General features: G+C 45.6%; 1 protein-coding gene across 2 annotated transcripts in view; it reads left to right on the forward strand.

Moving 5' to 3' along the window:
* The window catches only part of MTARC2 (mitochondrial amidoxime reducing component 2), a 32769-nt gene extending 13974 nt beyond the window's left edge, over positions 1-18795 (forward strand). The window contains exons 5-9 of one of the 2 annotated variants that reach the window (XR_009347277.1): positions 7122-7183; positions 7286-7357; positions 8873-9003; positions 9192-9292; positions 17988-18795. Coding sequence is in view for 1 of the 2 variants with exons in the window: in XM_059145108.1 (XP_059001091.1) it covers positions 7122-7183; positions 7286-7357; positions 8873-8999 (261 nt within the window). In the remaining variant the exon portion in view is untranslated. The remainder of the gene's footprint in view (positions 1-7121; positions 7184-7285; positions 7358-8872; positions 9004-9191; positions 9293-17987) is intronic. The other variant, XM_059145108.1, reaches the window with a different exon arrangement.
* The last annotated feature ends 1994 nt before the right edge of the window (positions 18796-20789 follow it).

Here is a 20789-nt window from a genome sequence, read left to right on the forward strand (position 1 = left end):
TATGGTAATTCTACTTGAATTTTTAAAGGGCTCTCCATATGGCTTTCCACGGGGGCTGCACCCGTTTGCCTTCCCACCAGTGGTGCAGGTGCGTTCCTTTTTCTCACGCCCTGGAAGAGTGGCCTTTTGCTTTCCAAAGCTGCCCTAGAGATTAGCACATCAGATAAAGATGTTGAAATATTGATGGAAGAGTAGCAGAGATAGGAGTCGTGGGGGGGGAACCCCCCCCCCCCCATCCCCATCTCTCTCATTGCCTTCTGGAGGACTGTGATTCTCAGCCAAGGGTACCAGAGAGCAGCCCAGAGCAGCCCAGACTGCTGCCTTTGGGAACTGGCTTGGTGGCTGCTTTTCCCAGACGCTGGCTTTGGTGGGTGTGGGACCCATTCGCATCTCAGTCAGGAGCTGATGCCCAGGGGAGCCTGAAATCTCTGTTCACGAGGCTCCAGATTCCTCGTGGCTCCAACTTCCCTGTGAGTAGCCGGGGAGAAATTCAGCCACCTCAGCCCCACAAAGAACCCAGCTCCGTGAATACACATCAACGATGGAGAAATAGGAGAAATAGTTCAAAGTCTCTTTTTACCCTTTTTGTAGCCTGATCCTGGAGTTCTTTACCGCAGGTAGCTTCCAGGGACCGGAAGCAGCTTTGCAGAAAGCCTAAGGTTTCTGTTCTTCCCTTCTGCCTGATTTTCCCCAAACACGCAATTCCTCCTGGCACATTTATTATGCACTTAGGTTTACAGAAACAAGTCTCCTGTGATTCTGTAGGAACATACACCAGCCATTGTGTAATGGGAGGAGGCTTAGGCTTTACAGAGGAAGTATACTGCATCTCCACACAGTGCTGTTAGCACAGAAGCAAGAGAGAGAATCTGGGACCAGGCAGGGCTCAAGGATATGGCAAGCTTTTTAATGATCCAATTCAAGAATCTTTCAGATAGTTAATTTTTTATTATAAAAGTAATTTTTAAGGAAAGATTTTATTTATTTAAGAGAGAGAGAGAGGGAGAGAGCAAGAGAGAGAGAGAGCGAGAGAGAGAGAGAGAGAGAGCGCACAAGCCGGCAGTGGCTGGGGCTCGGGGGAGAGGCAGAGGGAAAAGTAGATTCCCTGTTGATCTGTTGATCAGGGAACCCGATGGGAGACTCCACTCCAGGAGGCTGAGATCCTGACCTGAGCCAAAGGCAGATGCTTAACCAACTGAGCCACTCAGGCACCACTAAAAGTAATTTTGTTTTAAAGATTTTATTTATTTACTTGACAGACAGAGATCACAAGTAGGCAGAGAGAGAGAGGAAGCAGGCTCCCTGCTGAGCAGAGAGCCCGATGGGGGAGGGGGATTCGATCCCAGGATCCTGGGATCATGACCCGAGCTGAAGGCGGAGGCTTTAACCCACTGAGCCACCCAGGTGCCCCAAAAGTAATTTTTTTAGAGTACTTCTTCTGTGTGAAGAAAAACTTGAAGGAATAAAAATCCTTCCCCATCCTACCATCAAAAAATAGCCTGTGGTAACATTTTATTGTGTTTCCAGTATTATTTATGTGAGGTTGTACAGGTAGTATTGAATTCCTCCATTTTCACTTAATGGTAGATGGCACCCAGCTCTGTCTGCACAAATTCTTCATTAGCATAGTTTTTATGGTCCGTATTCGTCCATCTTTGAGCTGTGCCTTTACTTACTTATCCATTCCCTTATAATTGAGAGTGTAGGCTGTTTTCCGTTTTCCCTTACATAAATAATGAACAGCTTTGTAAAATAGTCTTTATCTACATTTCTCAACTTATTCTTAAGAAATGCAAAGTCAGAATTTTAAGGGCTTTTCATATTGTCAAATGGATTTGCAGAAACCTTGTACCAATTTGTGTTGCCACGAGTTGAGCAGAAGCGCGCCCTTCCTCTCCGACCCCGGACAGCATTGATGTGCATAATCTTTCCTCAGTCTGATAAGTGCAAAGTCCTGTCTCCTGTAAATTGGTAATTCTTAATGTAAGGAATCTTGTGTTAGTCGGTCCGTGAGGGAAGTATGGCCTCAAGTAGAGTTTTACTTCGGTTAAGGAAACTTAATTGCAATGTATCAACAAGGTTCTAGAACACTCACTCTTGCAACAGACGTTTATGGAGAGTTTTCTGGGTGCTGAACTTATGGAAATGAATTCCCTGTGTCTGCCTGCAAGCGTCCCAGGATGAAGCAGGACTAAGTGCTCAGTAACCAGAGGGTTGAGGGACGTAACCTCACTGGTGGGAACCCGGAGAAAGGAACACTTAGCACAGGGTATGTGTGTGTCTTTGGGAAGAATGTCATGGGTTTCTAGAAAGGGAGTGCATTTACATTTTGGAATAGGACATTATTATTTTGCATGTTTATCTTAAAAACAGAAAAAGGTTTTGGTTTTTAGATAGTTGAACTGTGTGGGGTGATGGGAAATACATATTTGGTGTTTGTCCCTTAAAACAGCTCCAAAAACCCTTGGAGTTTCCTGAGTGAGGGGAGTAATAGGGGCACCTTTTATTATTAAAAACAGGCTTTATTATTAATAGCAGGCTCCTTTCATAGCCTGAGTTATGCTGATGAGGCCAGTGGTTGGGGATGGGGTGGGGTAAGTAGTTTCAGGTTGGAGGTAGGTCACCAGCAAGACCAAGCCTTGACTGGAAATTTGAACTTTTAGCCCCACTCCCAGGCCTCCAGCAAGGGGAGAGGGGCTGGAGGTTAAGTTCAGTTGCAAGTAGACAGTGATGTGATCTTCCAGTAATAAAACCTCCACTAAAAGCCCTTAAACAGGGGCGCCTGGGTGGCTCAGTGGGTTAAAACCTCTGCCTTCAGCTCAGGTCATGATTCCAGGGTCCTGGGATCGAGCCCCGCATGGGGCTCTCTGCTCAGTGGGGAGCCTGCTTCCCTTCCTCTCTCTGCTTGCCTCTATGTCTGCTTGTGATCTCTGTCAAATAAATAAATAAAATCTTTTAAAAAAACAAACAAACAAAAACCCCCCCAAGAAACCCCTCTTAAACGTCTGGTTTTGGAGCATTCCCAGGTTGGTGAAGCCACGGAGGAGGGGGAGCTGGGACCGTGGTTTAGCAGCTCTGTGCTGCTTCCCCGTACCTTTCCCCCTGCATCTCTTCCACCGGACTGCCCCTGAGTTGTATCCTTTATAATGAACTGGTAATAGTAATTTCCCGAGTTCTGTGAGCTCTCCTGGTAAAATACCCAGCCTGCGGAGGGGGCCTGGGAATCCTTGATTTATAGCTGGTCGACCAGAAGTGTGGGAGGGCTGTTCCCTTGGCATCTGAAGTGAGGAGCAAGGGGAAGTCTGTGGGGCCGAGCCCTTAACCCAAAGGGGTCTGTGCTCACGAACTCCGGCTGGTTAGCGTCAGAACCGGGTTAAATCACAGGGCCTCTCCTGGTGATGAAGTCCCAGAACCTAAGTCAGGTTCGGTGGGGTGAGGAGGTTCGGAGCTGATGACTAAAGAAAGAATTCTTAAGACGTCGTTGGTGCAAAAGGTGACTTATTAGAGCACGGGGACAGGGCCCGTGGGCAGGCGGAGATGCGGCTGCCCCAGGTTGTTAGGAGTGGTTGGTTATATACACAGGAGTTGGGTAGGTGAGGACAAAGGGGTGTTCAGAAGGGCTGTTGGGGCAAAGAATACTATCAGGATATTGAAGGCTTAGTTGCTATCAAGTAAAGACAATTGGAAGTCTGGTGGAATGTTACATTCCTGCTATCAAGCATCCTTGTTAATGAGATTTAGGTTTAGAAGAAATTTAACTTTATTTACTTTTCCTTCTACCTCCACCTCCTTCGGTATTTTATGGAGGGGAGGGTGACATTAGGCTTGAGGAACTGAGTTCTGTGTCTTTGGAAATTGGGCTATTGATAAGGTTACTTCTTTGTTGTAATCTCAGGGACATTTGCAAACCAAGGGAGACTCCTGTCTTGCAGGATTGTGATCTCAGCAAGTTAACTATTTATCATTTTATGGCAGTCAGGGGTGCCTGAGGAATGCTACACCTATGGAGGGGAGCGGATGAAAGAGGGGGGGGTGCAAGGCGCCAGCTCTTGCTTTGTCCTCAGCCAGCCTCCTGCTCCCTCATCACTGGTGTCAGGGAATTGCAGAACTGGTATTGGAAACACACCATGTGTTTGCTGTTGGAAAGCATCTGAGAAATTTCCTAGACCAAGATGACCTTAAAAATGTGTTGTTGACATGATATGCTTCTTCTTCTTCTTCTTCATTTTTGAAAGATTTTATTTATTTATTTATTTGAGAGAGAGAGAACATGAGAGGGGAGAAGGTCAGAGGGAGAAGCAGATTCCCCACGGAGCTGGGAGCCCGATGCTGGACTCCATCCTGAGACTCCGGGACCATAACCCGAGCCGAAGGTAGCTGCCCAACCAACTAAGCTACCCAGGTGCCCCGAGATGATATGCTTCTGATTTAAAAAAAGATACACAAAAAAGGAAAACAACAAAAATAAAATTATTATAAAAATACTGTTTAAACTTGAGGAGCCTTCCAAATATATTGCTCTAAATATATACACAGAGCTATATGTACAGGTCGTTGGTTTTTAAATTTTTTTTTACACGAACAGCCTTATCCTACATATCGTGTATATATAGATGTACTTTCTTCACTTAGCAACATCTTGAACCTTATTCAGTCGATAAATAAAGACTCACATCCTTCTTTCTGCTGCCCGAACAGTGATGCCTCTCTGTATGGGCCACATGTAGTTACCAGCCCTAGTTCATGGCTTCTCACGCTCACTGAAATCTTATGGCATCATTGATACCAAACCAGAAAAATAGCAAAGGATTTCTAAACAACAAACTTGTTTATTTACCTGTTCATTCCCTCAGTTTATCCCAGCATGGCTTGGGGTGTGTGTGTGTGTGTGTGTGTGTGTACAGAGAGAGAGAAAAGGGGACGGGGGTGGGGGGGGGGTGGGGGGTGGGGCTGGGGTTGGGGGGAATCTCTTGTCATGCATTTAATTTGTTGCCTCCTGGACTCTAGTGGCGGTCTCAAAGAAGCAGACACCCTCGTCTGCACTGTGCTGTGGCTCCACAATAATTGCCCCAGACTCTTAATTTATGTCTGTCTTTGGATGCACCTTGTCACGTGAAACAACATAATCTTACTGTAATGTTTGCCAATATAAATGGTAAATTCATCGTAATTTCTCAGGCTGATTCCGTAGAGTTGAGCCCATAGTGTACAATGCTCTCTCCTTTCTTGTTGCTTTGCTTTCTTCCTGTCCTTTCTTCTTCCCCTCAAAAACTGCATGGTTTTATCCCATCACCGTAAAAGTAGGTCTTAGGGGCCTGGATTTTGCCCGACTGCAGAGCGGCTGCTGGCCGGGAAGGCACTGGAACTTGACGTGTGTCTGTCTAATAGAACCTAATGGAAAATTTAATTTCGTGATTTCTTAATTCAAATGAACTTTTAATAACTTAAGGTATGTTATTATTTCCTCTAATAACTGAATCAATAATTACATTTAAACAGAAAAAAATAAACGTAATTCATGTAGTTTTTTTTTTTTTTTTGCTGCCAATAACACTCTGCACCAAAATGCCAACTGTGATCAGATTAGGGTAAGTGACATTATTATATAAAGTGATTAATATTTTCGGAGGTCATTAGAGCTGCCATTTGGGGAGCTTGAGACGATTTCTATGTAGGCAGACAATTTGTTTCTCTAAACTGGGTGCTGCCCAGAGAAAGGCAGTACCCAGTTTAGAGAAACAAACTTGTCTACAGGATAAATCTGTGTTATTAAGCTAGGACACCTAATTGAACTTTTCAGACTTTCCTGCTTCCTGCCACAGTCACAAGGCAGCATTTTCACAGATCTGTGGCTTTCAAGTATGAAATTCATCATCATTTGTGCAAAGACCATGAAAGGGAGGGAGTTGGAGAGCTGCGGGGGGCGCTGATGGGCTCACATTCCTGTGGTGGCGGCGCCCTCGTGTGGCAAAATGCATCAGCCTTTTCTGCCGCCCCCAGACCAGGGCTGCATGCAGGTGGCCGATGGGTCACTTCCCCATGCGGGATCCCTGTTACATTCCGCCAGCTGAGCCACCTGCTCTGGTTATCTTGCATGTTTTTCCCGTTTGCACAAAGCTTGTAATAAGTTCTGGCTGGGATATAGAAATCCCACTTGTTACATGGGGGTCCTTGCCTTTTGCAAGGACAACGTGGTTTGTCAACTGGCTGTTTGGAACAGAGCAGTGTTTTCCTAAGGGGTGGCTGGGAACCCCGGGCATCCGCAGGGACCTTTACCGCGGCTGTGCGCCTGTTCTGGAGCAGATTTGTGAGCTGGGAAGACCCAGTTAGGAACGGGAGTACCTTTCCTGTGTTTGTTAAGTCACTGCTGTGGGCCCTGGGGGTTCGGGCACCACTGGAAGAGAAATGGGGCTGGTTATTGGAGGTGCAAGGGGAAACATGATGTGTTAGGTATCCCCCCCCCCCAATGCTGCCTCCCTCTCCTGTCCCCAAAGTGGTGGTGGGAGGGGAGAGTCCATACCACGTGAGAGGAGTAGATGTTTCATTTCCTCTCTTGGGGACTGACTACTCCTCAAATCCCTTAGACCCTAGGCCTCCAAACCTCAGTTGAATTGAGATCAGGTTCAGTGGCTCTGGCACTCAAGGTCACTCCCCCGCCCCCTGCCCCAGGCTGCCTCTTTGTGGAGCTGGGAGTGATTGTTGAATGTGTCTATCTCATACCTGACTTCCCATGGGTGAAGACATTCGACAAAGAACTATCAGATTTGAACTTGGCTTCCACTGTAACTTAGCTCTAAGGATAAAGTGGGCTTGTCTTGCAAGCCGTATGTTTCCCATTATATGTCAGGAAATTGGCCTCGTAGTTAATGTGTGATTCCCACGACAAACGGCCCCGCAGAGGAAGTCTGTTCTTGATGTGCTGACGGGGCTTGGGTTTTGGAGACACTGAGTCAAGAGGTGGCTGGATCCCAGTGCCGTCTCCCTTTGGTCCCTTTGGGAGATGCTTCTCGGTGTCTGTCTCTGCGTTCCTCTGCTAGCTTCATAGTTAGGACTAGCTGAACAGTAAACTGCCTTAGAGATGAATGAAGCTTTGATTCAGAAGGTAACTTCTTTCCTCCTAGGATACTTGGGATGAACTCCTGATTGGCAACGTAGAAATGAAAAAGGTTTTGTCTTGCCCCAGGTAAGGAAGGATTCTGTGAGAGTCAGCCTTTGGGCGGGCGGGGGGAGGTGGCTCATTCGATGGTTCCTAACCACCGCCTTATCGTTGGTTCTTGAATAACAGGTGCATTTTGACCACTGTAGACCCAGATACCGGAGTGATAGACCGGAAGGAGCCACTGGAAACCCTGAAGAGGTAAATAGCCATGTGTCCGCTGTGTTTTTAATATTATCCCCATCCCAGAGCTGCCGGTGGGGGTAGGTGCCCCGCCCGAGCACCTTTCCCTCTGCCTTCTAGTTGGCATGTGTGTGGGTTAATCGCTTCCTCCTTTTTTGTGGATGGATCTTCGAGTGCTTTTGACAGATTTTTCATTGTCTAATGCTGTGTTTGGAAATTTTCAGATCTCTCATGTCAATTTTCAATACATCACGTGGGCATGTCCAAATGAAGACCCCAAATGCTGTAGTTATTTTTATTGTACCTCGGATCTCTTCATTAGACGCAACATCAAGGATTATGAGGCTAATTGAAGTTGCATACTGAAATATGAGAAAAGCAGAAATGGAACAAGTTGTCAGAGTTTATCTGGGACCACCTTTTGGGCCCGGGTGTTGTGTTTTCTTATTAGCTGACTTTAGTTATCAATAGAGAATGTGTTTTTAACACGAAGTCAACATTTTTGGGAGATAATATTCTATTTTATTTTCTTTTTCTCTGTCTTGTTGTTGGTCTCCAGGGCTTTTGAGTTAGAGAAGAGGTTATTTCTTGAAGCCTTCGGATATGCAGTTGTGTTTTGTTTTTTGACTTTTGAGATGAGGTGAAGTTAATTTTTTTCTGTTTAGACAGGGCTTTTGAAAGACATTAACTTTGTCAGTCGTCCTGCTTCATGCCTGTTGCATCTGTATCTTTATTTTTGTTCACCAAAGAGCCTCAGTTTTGGGCTGGTAAACCTGGGGTGGGGGGGAAGCGTATTATTTACAAGCATTGAACAGAAGGTTTGGATGGCGCCTGAGTGGCTCAGTGAGTTAAGCATCTGACTCTATTTCAGCCCAGGTCACCATCTCAGAGTCCTGGGATCAAGTCCCGCATTGGGCTCTGCACTCAGCAGGGAGCCTGCTTCTCTCCTGCCCCCAAATAAATCAATTAACTGATTAAAGAAAAAAGAACTTGGCGAGTGCAGGCAGTTCCATTTTGAGACTGTGTGGGCATTTGTTTCCGGGAGTTGTGAAGTCCGAGCTGCACATGCGAACAAACCACTTACTATTTTTTTTTTTTTTAAACATACCACTTATTTTGAGTAACACTTAAAGTTTTTTCAAACTAAAACCATGGAAAAATTGTATAGACCCTCAGGATGCTTCTAGGAAAACAGGCTCCTGGCCCACAGACTTCTCTGTCCACGTTGTGGAAGAGGCTTGCTACTTATGTATAGGTCATCTGGGAATGGAATCTTGAATTCCCTTTTTTTGAAAAATTTTAAAGATTTTATTCATTTATTTATTTGACACAGAGACGGGGGAGTGGGGAGCAGACTTCCCACTGAGCAGAGAGCCTGATGCGGGGCTTGATCCCAGGACCCTGAGATCATGACCTGAGCCGAAGGCAGAGGCTTAACCCACTGAGCCACCCAGGCGCCCCTTGAATTCTCTCGAGAGCACTTAGATTCTGACTTCCTTTTTGTACCTGATGGTGAATTTTTGCTTCTTTCAGCTACCGCCTGTGTGATCCTTCCGAGAAGGCAATATACAAGTCGTCCCCACTTTTTGGGGTCTATTATTCAGTGGAGAAAATTGGCGGCCTGAAAGTCGGTGACCCCGTGTACCAGCTGGTTCAGTGACATGGTAGGTGCAGGGCCAGCTTTGCCGCTGGAACGCATTGCCTCGCGGCCACAGCCACATTTTCTTGTGTTGAGGTGTTTTTACATTTTGCTGCTTTAACTCTTGGGAGAGAGTGGTTTGTGTTCTGCTCTTTGAAGTTGGAAAATGGCTTTTATTTTTCTTCCCTCCACAACCTGATTTATTTCGCCCAGGCGGCTCTCCCGCTTCCCGTTCGGTCATAAGATACTGATGCAGGGGCCCCAGCCAAAGACAGGGCGATGTTCTCAGATCGTGAGGGGATAAGGAAATGAAGGTGAGCAGGTCTTGAGTTCGAGGTTGATTTCTTTCTGTCTCTGATAGAAAAGTGAGGGGAAATGTGTAAGTTATGCAAAATCCACTTGAGAAAAACATGAAATACTTTCTCTGACCTGATTTCATCAGCCAAATGCAACCTGACGCCTGGAGCATAATGTCCACCCCCCAAATTATAGAAATAAAATCATTTGGAAGACTTCAAACTGAGGTTTTTAAGCAACTCTTTTCTTTTTCTTTTCTTTTCTTTTTTTAAATATTTTATTTATTTATTTGACGAGAGAGGCGCAGCGAGAGAGGGAACGCAAGCAGGGGGAGTGGGAGAGGGAGAAGCAGGCTTCCCGCGGAGCAGGGAGCCCGATGCGGGGCTCCATCCCAGGACCTTGGGATCATGACCTAAGCTGAAGGCGGATGCTTAACCACTGAGCCACCCAGGCGTCCCTTAAGCCACTCTTTTCATAAAAATCTATAACCCAGGTCCGAAAGTCACCTCACGTCAAATTCTTGACTGTCCTTTCTAATCCTGGCCTGACTTTCTTTCTTCACCTTCTCGCTCGAGCAGCCTTGGGGACAACATGGGATGCCAGTCCAGACTGCCTAGATCCAGCGCCCGGGACACAGGTCCCAATCCTGGCAGATCCTTTTCCTAACTTGGTTGAGTTATTTAACCTCTCAGCCTCGTACCCTTATCGACAAGGTAGAAATACGGCAGTACTCATCAGAACAGTCATCGTAGTTACTTTGAGGCTTCATTTATATAAAGGTGCCTCATTGCCACAGAAATGTGAGGTGTCCCAGGGCAGAGCAAAGGAGGCAGTTGACTGACTACACTGCCAGGGAGCAGGGGGCAGCACAGAGAAGAGAGAGTGTCTGCTCGGACATTCTAGTGAGGGGCTAGAGTTGTAGGGCAGAGTGAGGGGCTTATGGAGACTTGGGCAATTTTCCCATTGTTGGTAATATTAGAACTCTCCCTGGTTGTAAGTAGCCCACTGATTAGGTACGGCCTGTGGATTAATGAGCCTGTTTGCATTCAGCTCTCTGGTCACTGTGGCCATTTTGTCTTGCCCAAGCTCTAGCCTGTTGCCTAAGAACAGCCTCGACAACCAACACAGAAAATGCTCAGTAAATATTAGCCACGATTTTTGTTGTCACCATTGCAGAGTGGCTCCTAGGAAAACGGGTGGAAACCAGCAGAAGGTAAACATTCTTACCAGAATCAACTCTTGCAAATCTCTGGCTGTAGGACTTAGTTGAGAGAGAAAAACAGAAGTCCATCCACATTGTCCCTTCCTTTCCCAACCCAAATGCATTCCTTACGGATCCTTTCTTCCCCAGAGGGAGCTGTTGCTTTTGCTGGTCTCATTTTGCATAACTGGGCTTGGCTTTCTGCCTGCCTGGAACTTGCAGGTTATTGGTTCGTTCTTCTGGCTCGTTCTTCTGGCTATCCTCGGGAGTGACCCCAGCCTTCAGGACGTTAATATCCTTTGCACCCTCGTTGAGGACCTGTCTTATCGCAAGGGGAGGTTATTCGGTATTGCCAAAAATATTTCAGATCTGGGGTGCCTGGGTGACTCAGTTGGTTGAGTGTCTGACTGTTAATTTTGGCTCAGGTCATGATCTCAGGGTCCTGGAGTGAAGGCCCTCTACGGGCTCTGTGCTGAGTACGGAGTCGACTTGAGATTCTCTCTCCCTCTGTGTGTCCACAATGGCCCGCCTCCCTGCCCCTGCTCATGCTTTTTCTTTCTAAAATAAAATAAATAAATAAATAAATAAATAAAAGAGAGAAGCATTTAAAATTTGAACCGTATATCAGGAGGGAAAGAAGCAAATCGAGGACAATACCTTCGGATGGGTGGATCAACCCAGAATCTAAATTTTTTAAAGAAGGTAGAACTACGGTCCTTATCTGACAGATCTTTTGCAAACCAAAAGTCAGCTCTAGGGGCAGTTCCAAACTCACCTGTTTCTTTACCAACCCCCAAACTTCCCTTATCTGTCTCCAAAGGCTTGATTGGCCCTCGGAAACAAAAGTCCTTCTCGGAGGAGCTTCCATTCTTTCTGTGTCCCTTAGTTGTGCATCGTATCATGTCTTCGAAGTTTAAACACAGCTCCCGATCCGGTATCTGCGACTAAGGGAAGAAAAGAAAAAGGAAAAGAGGCGTTTTTGAAAATGCGAACTACTGTAAGGGCATGTGTGCCCAGCCGCCCGCAAGCCTCCTTCATTCCAGAGACAAATAAAAGTCTTCGAAATCTTCTCCAGCAATACGAGTAACTATAAGGTTTTCACATCTGTGGGTTTATGTGTCTGTTAGAAGTGTGAGGCATTTTTCTTCCTCTGGATGGTATTGCTAAAAGTAATTTGTGAAAGAGCTCTGTTTAGTTGGTTGGAAGACAAGCATTTGTGTTTTTTTTTAAATTTTTTTTTTCTCATTTCTTTTTTAAGTTTTTATTTATTTATAGGCAGAGAGACAGGCAGAGAGAGTGGGGGAAGCAGGCTTTCTGCTGAGCAGAGAGCCCGCTGTGGGGCTCGGTCCCAGGACCCTGAGATCATGACCTGAGCCGAAGGCAGCGGCTTAACCCACTGAGCCACCCAGGTGCCTGGGAAGGCAAGCATTTGTAAGGCGTGGACATTCTAGAACTCTGGAAAAGACAGAAATTAACCCAAATGTTTTCCAGCTTCATGAGATCTGAGGAAATGTTTTGTGTTAAAGCTAATTTAAGTTCGTTGATTTAGGGCGTCTGGGTGGCTCAGTCAGTTAGGCATCTGCCTTCTCAGGTCTTGATCCCAGAGTCCTGGATTGAATCGGGCGCGCAGCAGGGAGTGGGCTTCTCCCTTCCGCAGCTTGTGCGCGTGCTCTCTCCCCTTCACTCTCTTTCAAGTAATATACAAAATCTTAGAAAAAAGTTGTTTGGCTTCATTAAAATAGACACATTGTTGGGTCCCCCAATAATGGGTCCATGGTCAAAGGAGCGAGACTGATACAAAGCGAAGGTCAAGCAAGGCTTTATTTCGCGCCAAGCATCAAGAATCAAACCGACCGTCAAACAGACCAGTCAGGGCTGCTCCTTACAGAGAGGGTGACCCCTCCCTGCCTCACAGACCAGCCTTTAAAGGCAAAGGCCATGTGGCTGGGCCTGGCCACACACAAGTGGCCAAGGACATTGTAACACAGAAAGCTGCACAGTCATGCTAGGTCACACACGGGTGGCCAAAAGAATTACAATTCACCCTGGTAGATATTTGAATTAGCCTATGACCTTGGCCAGAATTGGGGCTCAAAAGGCGCCCCAAGGGTGGGGCACACACTCCTTGGTAGCTAGGGAGACAGTATGCGCCCCCCCACTGATTGGATGTCTCCACCTGGCCTGACCCACCCTTGTATTTGGGCTTTGTTACCTGGGACTGGTTTCCTGGACTTGGTTTTAAGCAAGTTCCCCTGGCGGGGGCGGGGTAGGGTCACTTTAAGTTCTACTGCATAAACAACAAAATGGCTGTTCAACCGAGGTGAGGCTGCTCTGGCTAAATAGGCCCTTACAACATCTTTAGAGTTATCAATATTAAATGTAAAACTTTTATTTTACTTGAATTTACTAGCAAATAAGTATTGCTGTCTCTTACAATTTATATATATGCTACACACACACACACACACACACACACACACGTATATGTAGACTACACACCCTGTGTGGAGCCCCGTGTCGGGTTTGAGCTCACTGAGATCAAGACGGGAGCCAGGATCAGGAGCTGGATGCCCAACTAGCTGAGCCATCCAGGCGCCCTCATCTAAGAAAAAAATAGTAGCTCGGGAGAATGACTGACTCTGCCTAAGTTCTCACAGTTTTCTTGGTTAATCTATACATCATTGTCAGGAGCTGTTAAAACACAAAATTCAACCAAATAAATTTGAAGATGAAACTGGCTCTAGTTAGCAGTTCCTGAATCTGGCAGCAGACCAGCCAGCCAGCAGCAGGGAGCTTTGAGGAGTTGTATGAGGTTTTTCTAGAAATAAGGGTGGGCAAGAAGGTTGTCAGCAAAAGAAAAGGATTGTTCCAGAGGATCACCTTTGCAGATTACGCCATCGTCCTTTGGGGGATGGAGAGGGCCCCGGTGGCCATCTCGTTGGTGCCCATTGGAAAATTCCTGACTTGGGGCACCTGCGTGGTTCAGTCAGTTAAGCATCTGCCTTCGGCTCAGGTCATGATCCCAGGGTCCTGGCATCGAGCCTCACCTTGGGCTCCCTGCTCAGTGGGGTGTCTGCTTCTCCCTCTCCCACTGCCTCCCCCCTGCTCATACTCTTTCTCTCTCTGTCTCTCAAGTAAATAAATCAAATCTTTAAAAAGAATAATAAAGTTGTAGAAGGTTTGTGGAAAAGAATCCTTGAAAAGGAATTTCAATGTGTGGTCGAGCTGGCTAGGATTCAAATGAATAGAATTAAAAATAAGTTTTATTATCAAAAGTAAGCTGGTGAAAATTATAATTTGGGTTTCTCTATTAAAAAGACAAAGTGGATTTTTTTTGTTTGTTTGTTTTTCCTGCACTTTTGGTCTGTTAACTCTTTTTGACCTCGAACATTCCAAAAGATTTGTTCAACTCATTAGGCTTATTCAGTATATGAGAAGCATTGTCAGATAAGGGGTAATACCAAGCCTTCTTTTTGTGGCATTGTAAAATTGTGGCAGATGCCCCCGTAGTAGCAAAGAAACTGTTAAGAAGTGTGTTTCCCACTTGGGTCTACCTTCATGATTTCCAGTGATCAAGCACCAACTTACTTAACAATAACCTTGCAAAATTTTTAGAATTCTAGCGGCAGAGAATGAAACAACCTTCTTCTTCTTCTTCTTCTTTTTTTTAAAATAAAGATTTTATTTATTTCTTTGACAGACAGAGATCACAAGTAGGCAGAAGGGCAGGCAGAGAGGTGGGGGGGGAGCAGACTTCCCCGCTGAGCAGAGAGCCCGATGCTGGGCTCGGTCCCAGGACCCTGAGATCATGACCTGAGCCAAAGGTAGAGGATTAACCCATTGAGCCACCCGGGCGCCCCGAAACAACCTTCTTCTGATCGTCATAAGGTTGAAGACGCTTCCCAGATCCCAGTTCGAAGGATCCTGTCAGTCACAGCATAGAGCCTGGTGACTAGGTATCCTGGAAGTGTCATCAGAGGAAGACAGCCATTCTAGCCCCATCAAAGGAGACGTTCCCTGGTGCTCCTGACCATGGACACTGATGCAAATCTAGAAGGTGTTAAGTCTGGGTACACATCACAAAGCAGGAGAAAGGCTCTCCATGACATCTGGTCCTATGCAGACCGTGAAGACCTAGAAATTAAATTAAGGAGGAAGAGAAATCATGGACTTGCTGTTGACTGCTTCCACCCAAGACCAAGATCAAGACTTTATACTATGTACATGAAATCCTTCTCCTTCTTTTCCTTTCCTTTACTCTGGTCTTAGCTTGGAAAGACAACACACTCGTTCTATGTTGCAGGCCATTGCGAAGGCTAAATTTACCTTGTTGAGTTAAAAGGGACCTACCAGTGTGGGGATTCACTCCTTTTGACGGATCCCTATTTCCCTAGTTAGGAATAAATGTCGATGAGGCTAATTTTCGGGGCGCCTGGGCGGCTCGGTCAGTTAAGCATCCAATTCTTGATTTCAGCTCAGGTCATGATCTCTGCGTTGTGAGATTGAGCCCTGTGTCTGGCTCTGTGCTGAGCGTGGAGCCTGCTTGGGATTCTCTCCCTCTGCCCCACCCCCCCACACCCTGGGTTCATGCACGCAGACAACCACACTTTCTGTCTCTAAAGAAACAATGGGGCTAATTTCTGAATTCTTATAATGATTACAGAGCTGCTGTTGGAGCAGTAGCTGCTCAGGGCAGATCTGCAGAGTCTCTGCCAGAGTAGTTCTTGATAATAGGACCCCTCTTGATTACCTTTGACCTGAGCAAGGAGGTATTTGTGCTGTGGCCAACACCACCTGCTGTACCTGGATTGACACTTCTGGGGAAACTAAAACTCACTTACCTAAGATCACTGAGCAAGCCACTTGGCCTAAAGGATGACCCCTTCTGTGGAGAAGTTTGTCTTTGATCGATTTGACTTGATTGGTTTGGGTCTCAGGCACCAAGGTTTCAAAGTGAACTCCAGACACCGGGGATTATCTTGCTATTTATAGTGATTATAACAATCTTCCTACTGCTTTGTATCCTCTCAAAACCTTTTTCTATTTCTTTCTTTCTTTTTTTTTTTTTTTTTAGATTTTTATTTGAGAGAGAGTGAGAGAGGGAAAGTGGGGGAGGAGCAGAGGGAGAGGGAGAAGCAGAGTCCCTGCTGAGCAGGGCGCCTAATGCGGGGCTCGATCCTGGGACCCCAGGATCATGACTTGAGCTGAACGCAGACGCTTAACTGACTGAGCCACCCAGGTGCCCCCGTAACCTTTTAAAACTTTAAATGTCTGATCCCAGCCACAGGCCACCAAGCCCATGATCTCCCTAAGACTAAAATGGCAGAAGAGGAACAGAGGACAGACGTAGGGAATGCAGACCTTGAGTTGTAATGTGGGAATTTCACAGACACCGGGGAATGCCGTACAGAGGGACCAGCAGAAGCTGCGAGCCCCACACAGCAGGGCTGAGACGGACGCCGGTGCCTTCGATTTTGAACACAACTCTCGGTTCAGCTGAGAGTCTGGTTCAAAGGGAGGAATTGTTAACAAGAAGACCACAGCCCTAAAGCGGTTTCACTCAGTTAAGGCTTCAAAGCAGTAAACCAAGACTTCCTACCTGACTCGACTGCAGTTCCCGTTCCCCTAGAATATACCCTTTGACGGGGCAACATGGAGCTTTCTGGTCAGAAAGTAGGAGGGCAGCCTTGCCTCAACAGTGCGTTCCTTGCTAATGAAGTCTGTTCATCTTTTTTTTTTTTTTTTTTTTAAGATTTATTTATTTATTTGACAGAGAGAGAGCACAAGTAGGCAGAGAGGCGGGCAGAGAGAGAGGAGGAAGCAGGCTCCCCAACAAGGAGAGAGGCCGATGTGGGGCTCGGTCCCAGGACCCTGGGATCATGACCTGAGCCGAAGGCAGAAGCTTTAACCCTCTGAGCCACCCAGGCGCCCCTCGGTTCATCTTTTTATGTCTTTTCTCTGCCTTGAAAAACTTTTGCTTAGCTCAGTGGAGCTCCCCTGTCCTTGCTAGATGGGATGCTATGTGACTCATGAACCAGTTAATAAAGTCAATTAGGTCACACCTGCATGGGATACTGGAGCTTGAAGGGGCCATGAGAGGCCAGGCGCAAGGCAACACGGGTCTTAAGCGAGGTGGAAGCTGTGGGCACGGTGAGGAATGCCTGAGTGCCCAGACAGTGCACGTGGCCGAGATGATGTTGGCCACTGGGCCCGGAGCAACTCTTAGCCTTATCATCCAGCAGTCTCCCATCCAAACCCAGGACACTTGCCCCGCGGCCCACCCCCTTAGAAGCACGGAGAACTTTCCTTTCTGGTGGGCATTGCTGCTGGGCTTTAAAAATCACGGTCATGTTACTCATCTCCATTGCGAGCCTAGTCTGGTTTCCACGTTCTGGATTCTCTATATCAGGTTGGTTAAAGCCGTACAAAGGTAGCAGTTAATATTTGCACGGGGTCACTTATTCATTTACACATTCATTCTGTAAGAGTTCATCTGTTCCACTGTAGATGCAGTACACGTTCCTCACGGTGAGTTCAGAAAATACCAGCGAAGTTGGGGAAAGAAATCACCCACTGTCACTGTTAAAGATTGTATTCTGGTTGCTTTTTTGTTTGCTTAAAGTAGCCATGATCTGTGTGACATATGTAATATGTACATGTGTATATCATACGTACCATATCCAGATAGATGTTGTGTATCATGTGATATATATGGGATCTGTGTCATCTGTATATCAGATACATATATGCAGAAGTATGTATCATACACACTTTTGTAGACCTCCCGGCTTCTCAAACATCATTTCTGATGGGACGGCTTCATAACATGAATTGTAGAAATATACACCGTGTTCTAAACACCATTTTATTAGTATTTGACACTTGGAATATATCCAATTTTGTGGCACATAATAGTATAGCATATATCTTTGTATGCAAAATCATATTTTATTATTTTTTAAAGATTTTATTTATTCATTTGAGAGAGAGAGAGCACACACACGCACAGGCCGGGGGGGGGGGCACAGGGAAAGGAACAGGCAGCCTTCCTGCTGAGCCGGGAGCCTGTGGTGGGGCTCGATCCCGGGACTCTGAGATCATAACCCCAGCTGAAGTCAGACCTTTAACAGATGGAGCCACCCAGGTAGGTGCTCCAGGGCCGTTTTACAATAAAGTGTTTTCTGTAAGTTAGATCGCTAAAGTGGAATTATTGAGGTGCGGGATAAAGGCGTGTATTTCGGCATCTTGACCAACGGCTTTCAAAGCGTTCTTCCCTTGGGCACCCCTCATGTCCCGTGGGAGAGATCCTGGCTCGGCTCTTGCCAGACCTGGGTGGGCCTCTCAGTCTTAACGGGCTGCTTTTTCCCATGGAGGTAATTTGGCACAGGATGTAGTTTATGTGTCTTGCATTTTATCCTCACCGAGGGACCGTTTTGTGAGTGTTGGAGGTATTTACGACCAGTAGGAGAAATAACCAAATAACTAGAGGTCCTTCCTTCTCATTGATTCAGGTTTCCGGGTCCGGGAGGCCTTCGTAGGATTTCACCCACAGCAGCGACAGCACCGTCCCGGGCCATCCTCGGGAACCAGCCTGCGGCCATCCTCAGCTGGAAATGAATCCCCATTTTCAGCTTTTTGAAGTTATGCGTGCTCCGAGTGAATGCAGGAAAAGTATTCGAGGCCGAATCAGAAATAAGAAGATAAGTAGATTTTAGGTAATGAGGACTTTTGAAATAAATCACACTGTGAAATTGTTTTGAATGTTACTATGGTGATTACGCTTCTGGATCCCTGACGTTAATATTGAGCGTTTAAGAAAGCTCCAAGAATCGCGTTTTAGGGAATGAGATCACCGTTTTCTGAGGTGCCTTTTACAGGTTAACACAAATTCCTGTTGTCGGTCTTGATGTGGCTGTTGAACCTGTCAACCTTTTGCTCACAGGTTTTGGAATCGGGTTGTGCGTGTGTATGGAAGTTATTTTATAGATCTTGTTTTTATTTTCGATTAAGCCTCTGTGGAGCCATCTGGAAGCAATGTGTGTGTAACTGCCAGATACACTGCCTGGAATTCCAAGTATGATGAAGAAAAGATGGGATTTTAAAAAGAATGGAATTTTGAGAGCAGGAGGGAGAGGAGGAAAACATGAGCATTTTTTTTTTTTTTTTTTTTTAGGTGCAAATGATTTTTTTTTGTAACAGAGAAATGAACTATTTTGGTATGGCTAACCAAAAATCCTCACCGAAGAAATATGTGAACAAATTAACTGACTTATAATTTTGTGGTTTCTTTAATATTAATAAATGTGAATCTTAGTTGTACTTTTTTCTCTGGTATTTATGAGTCTGCTTTAGGGCTTCTCTCATTTGATATTAGAACGTCTACTGGCATTTATTTTTCTTTACTCTTTTTTAGTAGCCTAGCAAGAGGGCGTCCTTCCAGAGTTAGGAGTGGGCTCCGTAAACATTACCTCCCCTGGTGGGTGGGTGGCGGGGTGGGCATCATGCACGACACAGAGGGTCCACTGAGACAGGATGGCCAGTGACCTTGAGGAGACTGTCAAAGGACACTTTGAAGTCAGCCATTGAAATAGAGAAGCAGATTCTTTCCTTTTAAGTTTCTGAAGAGAGCAGCTCCTGGCCGGCTTAGAAGAGCATGCGACTCTTGATATCGGGGTTGCGAGTTCAAGTCCCACTCTGGGTGTCGAGATGACATAAATGAATAAATAAAAACTAAATTTCTGAAGAGAAATTACAGAAGGAGATAAACACAAAGACTGAGTGCCCAGGAGCTATCTTTCTGTGGAGAACGTGGAGAATACGGAGCTCAAGTCCTCTGTCTTGCTGAGGTGTATCGCTCTCTGCTCTGTTCCCGGGGCACACATCACCATCTATCAACGTTTGTCTGTGAGAAGCTAGATTTCTCCTGTTTCACCTGTGAGAAGCTAGATTTACCCAAGCCCCTTCTCTCTCCAGCTTATTCCTGGAAGAGGGGGTCACCGATGTACTAGGACAGTGGAAGTAACCTTGACCCCTGTGCTCAGAACACAGTTCTTGGCTTTCACAGGACAGGGGCAGGGAAAGGGGGACCTGGGGTCGGATGAGAGAATAGAAGAGATTTTATTTATCATTCTTATGTATTATATATATATATATATATATATATATATATATATATATACATGTAATATATATATATTCTATACATTCACAACACAGCACATAGTTAACACATGTTAACTATAGTCAACATGCTGTTCATTATGTCCCTAGAAACTTTTTCTCTTACAACTGGAAGTTTGGGTCTTCTCACCACCTTTATTGATTTTGCTCCCCCCCAACTTGCTGCCCCTGGTCAACTCGTCTCTTCTCTGTATCTATGGGTTGTTTGTACTCTTGTTTTTGTTCTAGATTCCGCTTATAAATGAGATCATTCGGTATTTATCTTTCTCTGACTTATGTCGCTTAGCATAATGCTGTCAAGATCTATCCATTTTATCTTGAATGGCAGGATTTTTTTCTTAAATAAAGCTGAATAATATTCCATTGTAGGTAGACACCACATTTTCTTCATCTGTTCATCTGTCCAGTGGACGCTGAGGTTGTCTCCATGTCTTGGCTGTTGGATATAATGCTTCAGTGAACAAGGGGTGCATAAATCTTTTTAAGTGAGTGTTTTTCTGGATAAATATCCAGAAGTGGAATTGCTGAATCCTATGGCAGTTCTGTTTTTAATTTTTTTATTTTAAAGATTTTATTTATTTATTTGACAGAGAGATAGTACAAGCAGGCAGAGCAACAGAGGGAGAGGGAGAAGCAGGCTCTCTGCTGAGCAGGGAGCCCAATGCGGGGCTCGATGCTAGGACCCTCGGATTATGACCTGAGCCGAAGGCAGATGCTTACCTGACTGAGCCACCCAGGTGGCTGTTTTTAAATTTTTGAGGAACCTCCATACTGTTTTCCATAGTGGCTGCAGCAATTTACATTCCCACCAACAGTGTACAAGGGATCCCTTTTCTCCACATCCTTCCCAACACTATGCACAGTCTTTTGTGGTTCCAAACAAATTTTGGGAGTCTTTTTCTTACCTTTTTAAATTTTTTTTTTTATTTTTAAAGATTTTATTTTTAAGTGATCTCCACACCCAACATGGGCTTGAACTCACAGCTCCAAGATCAAGAGTCACACGCTCCACCAACTAAGCCAGCCGGATAACCTAAGATTGTTTTTTTTCCTATTTCTTTGAAAAATGCCATTGGAGTTTTGATAGAAATTGCATTGACTCTGTAGCTTTCTTTGTGTTCTGTGGCTATTTT

Source organism: Mustela lutreola, chromosome 14, assembly GCF_030435805.1.
Source record: "Mustela lutreola isolate mMusLut2 chromosome 14, mMusLut2.pri, whole genome shotgun sequence".
Lineage (NCBI taxonomy): Eukaryota > Metazoa > Chordata > Mammalia > Carnivora > Mustelidae > Mustela > Mustela lutreola.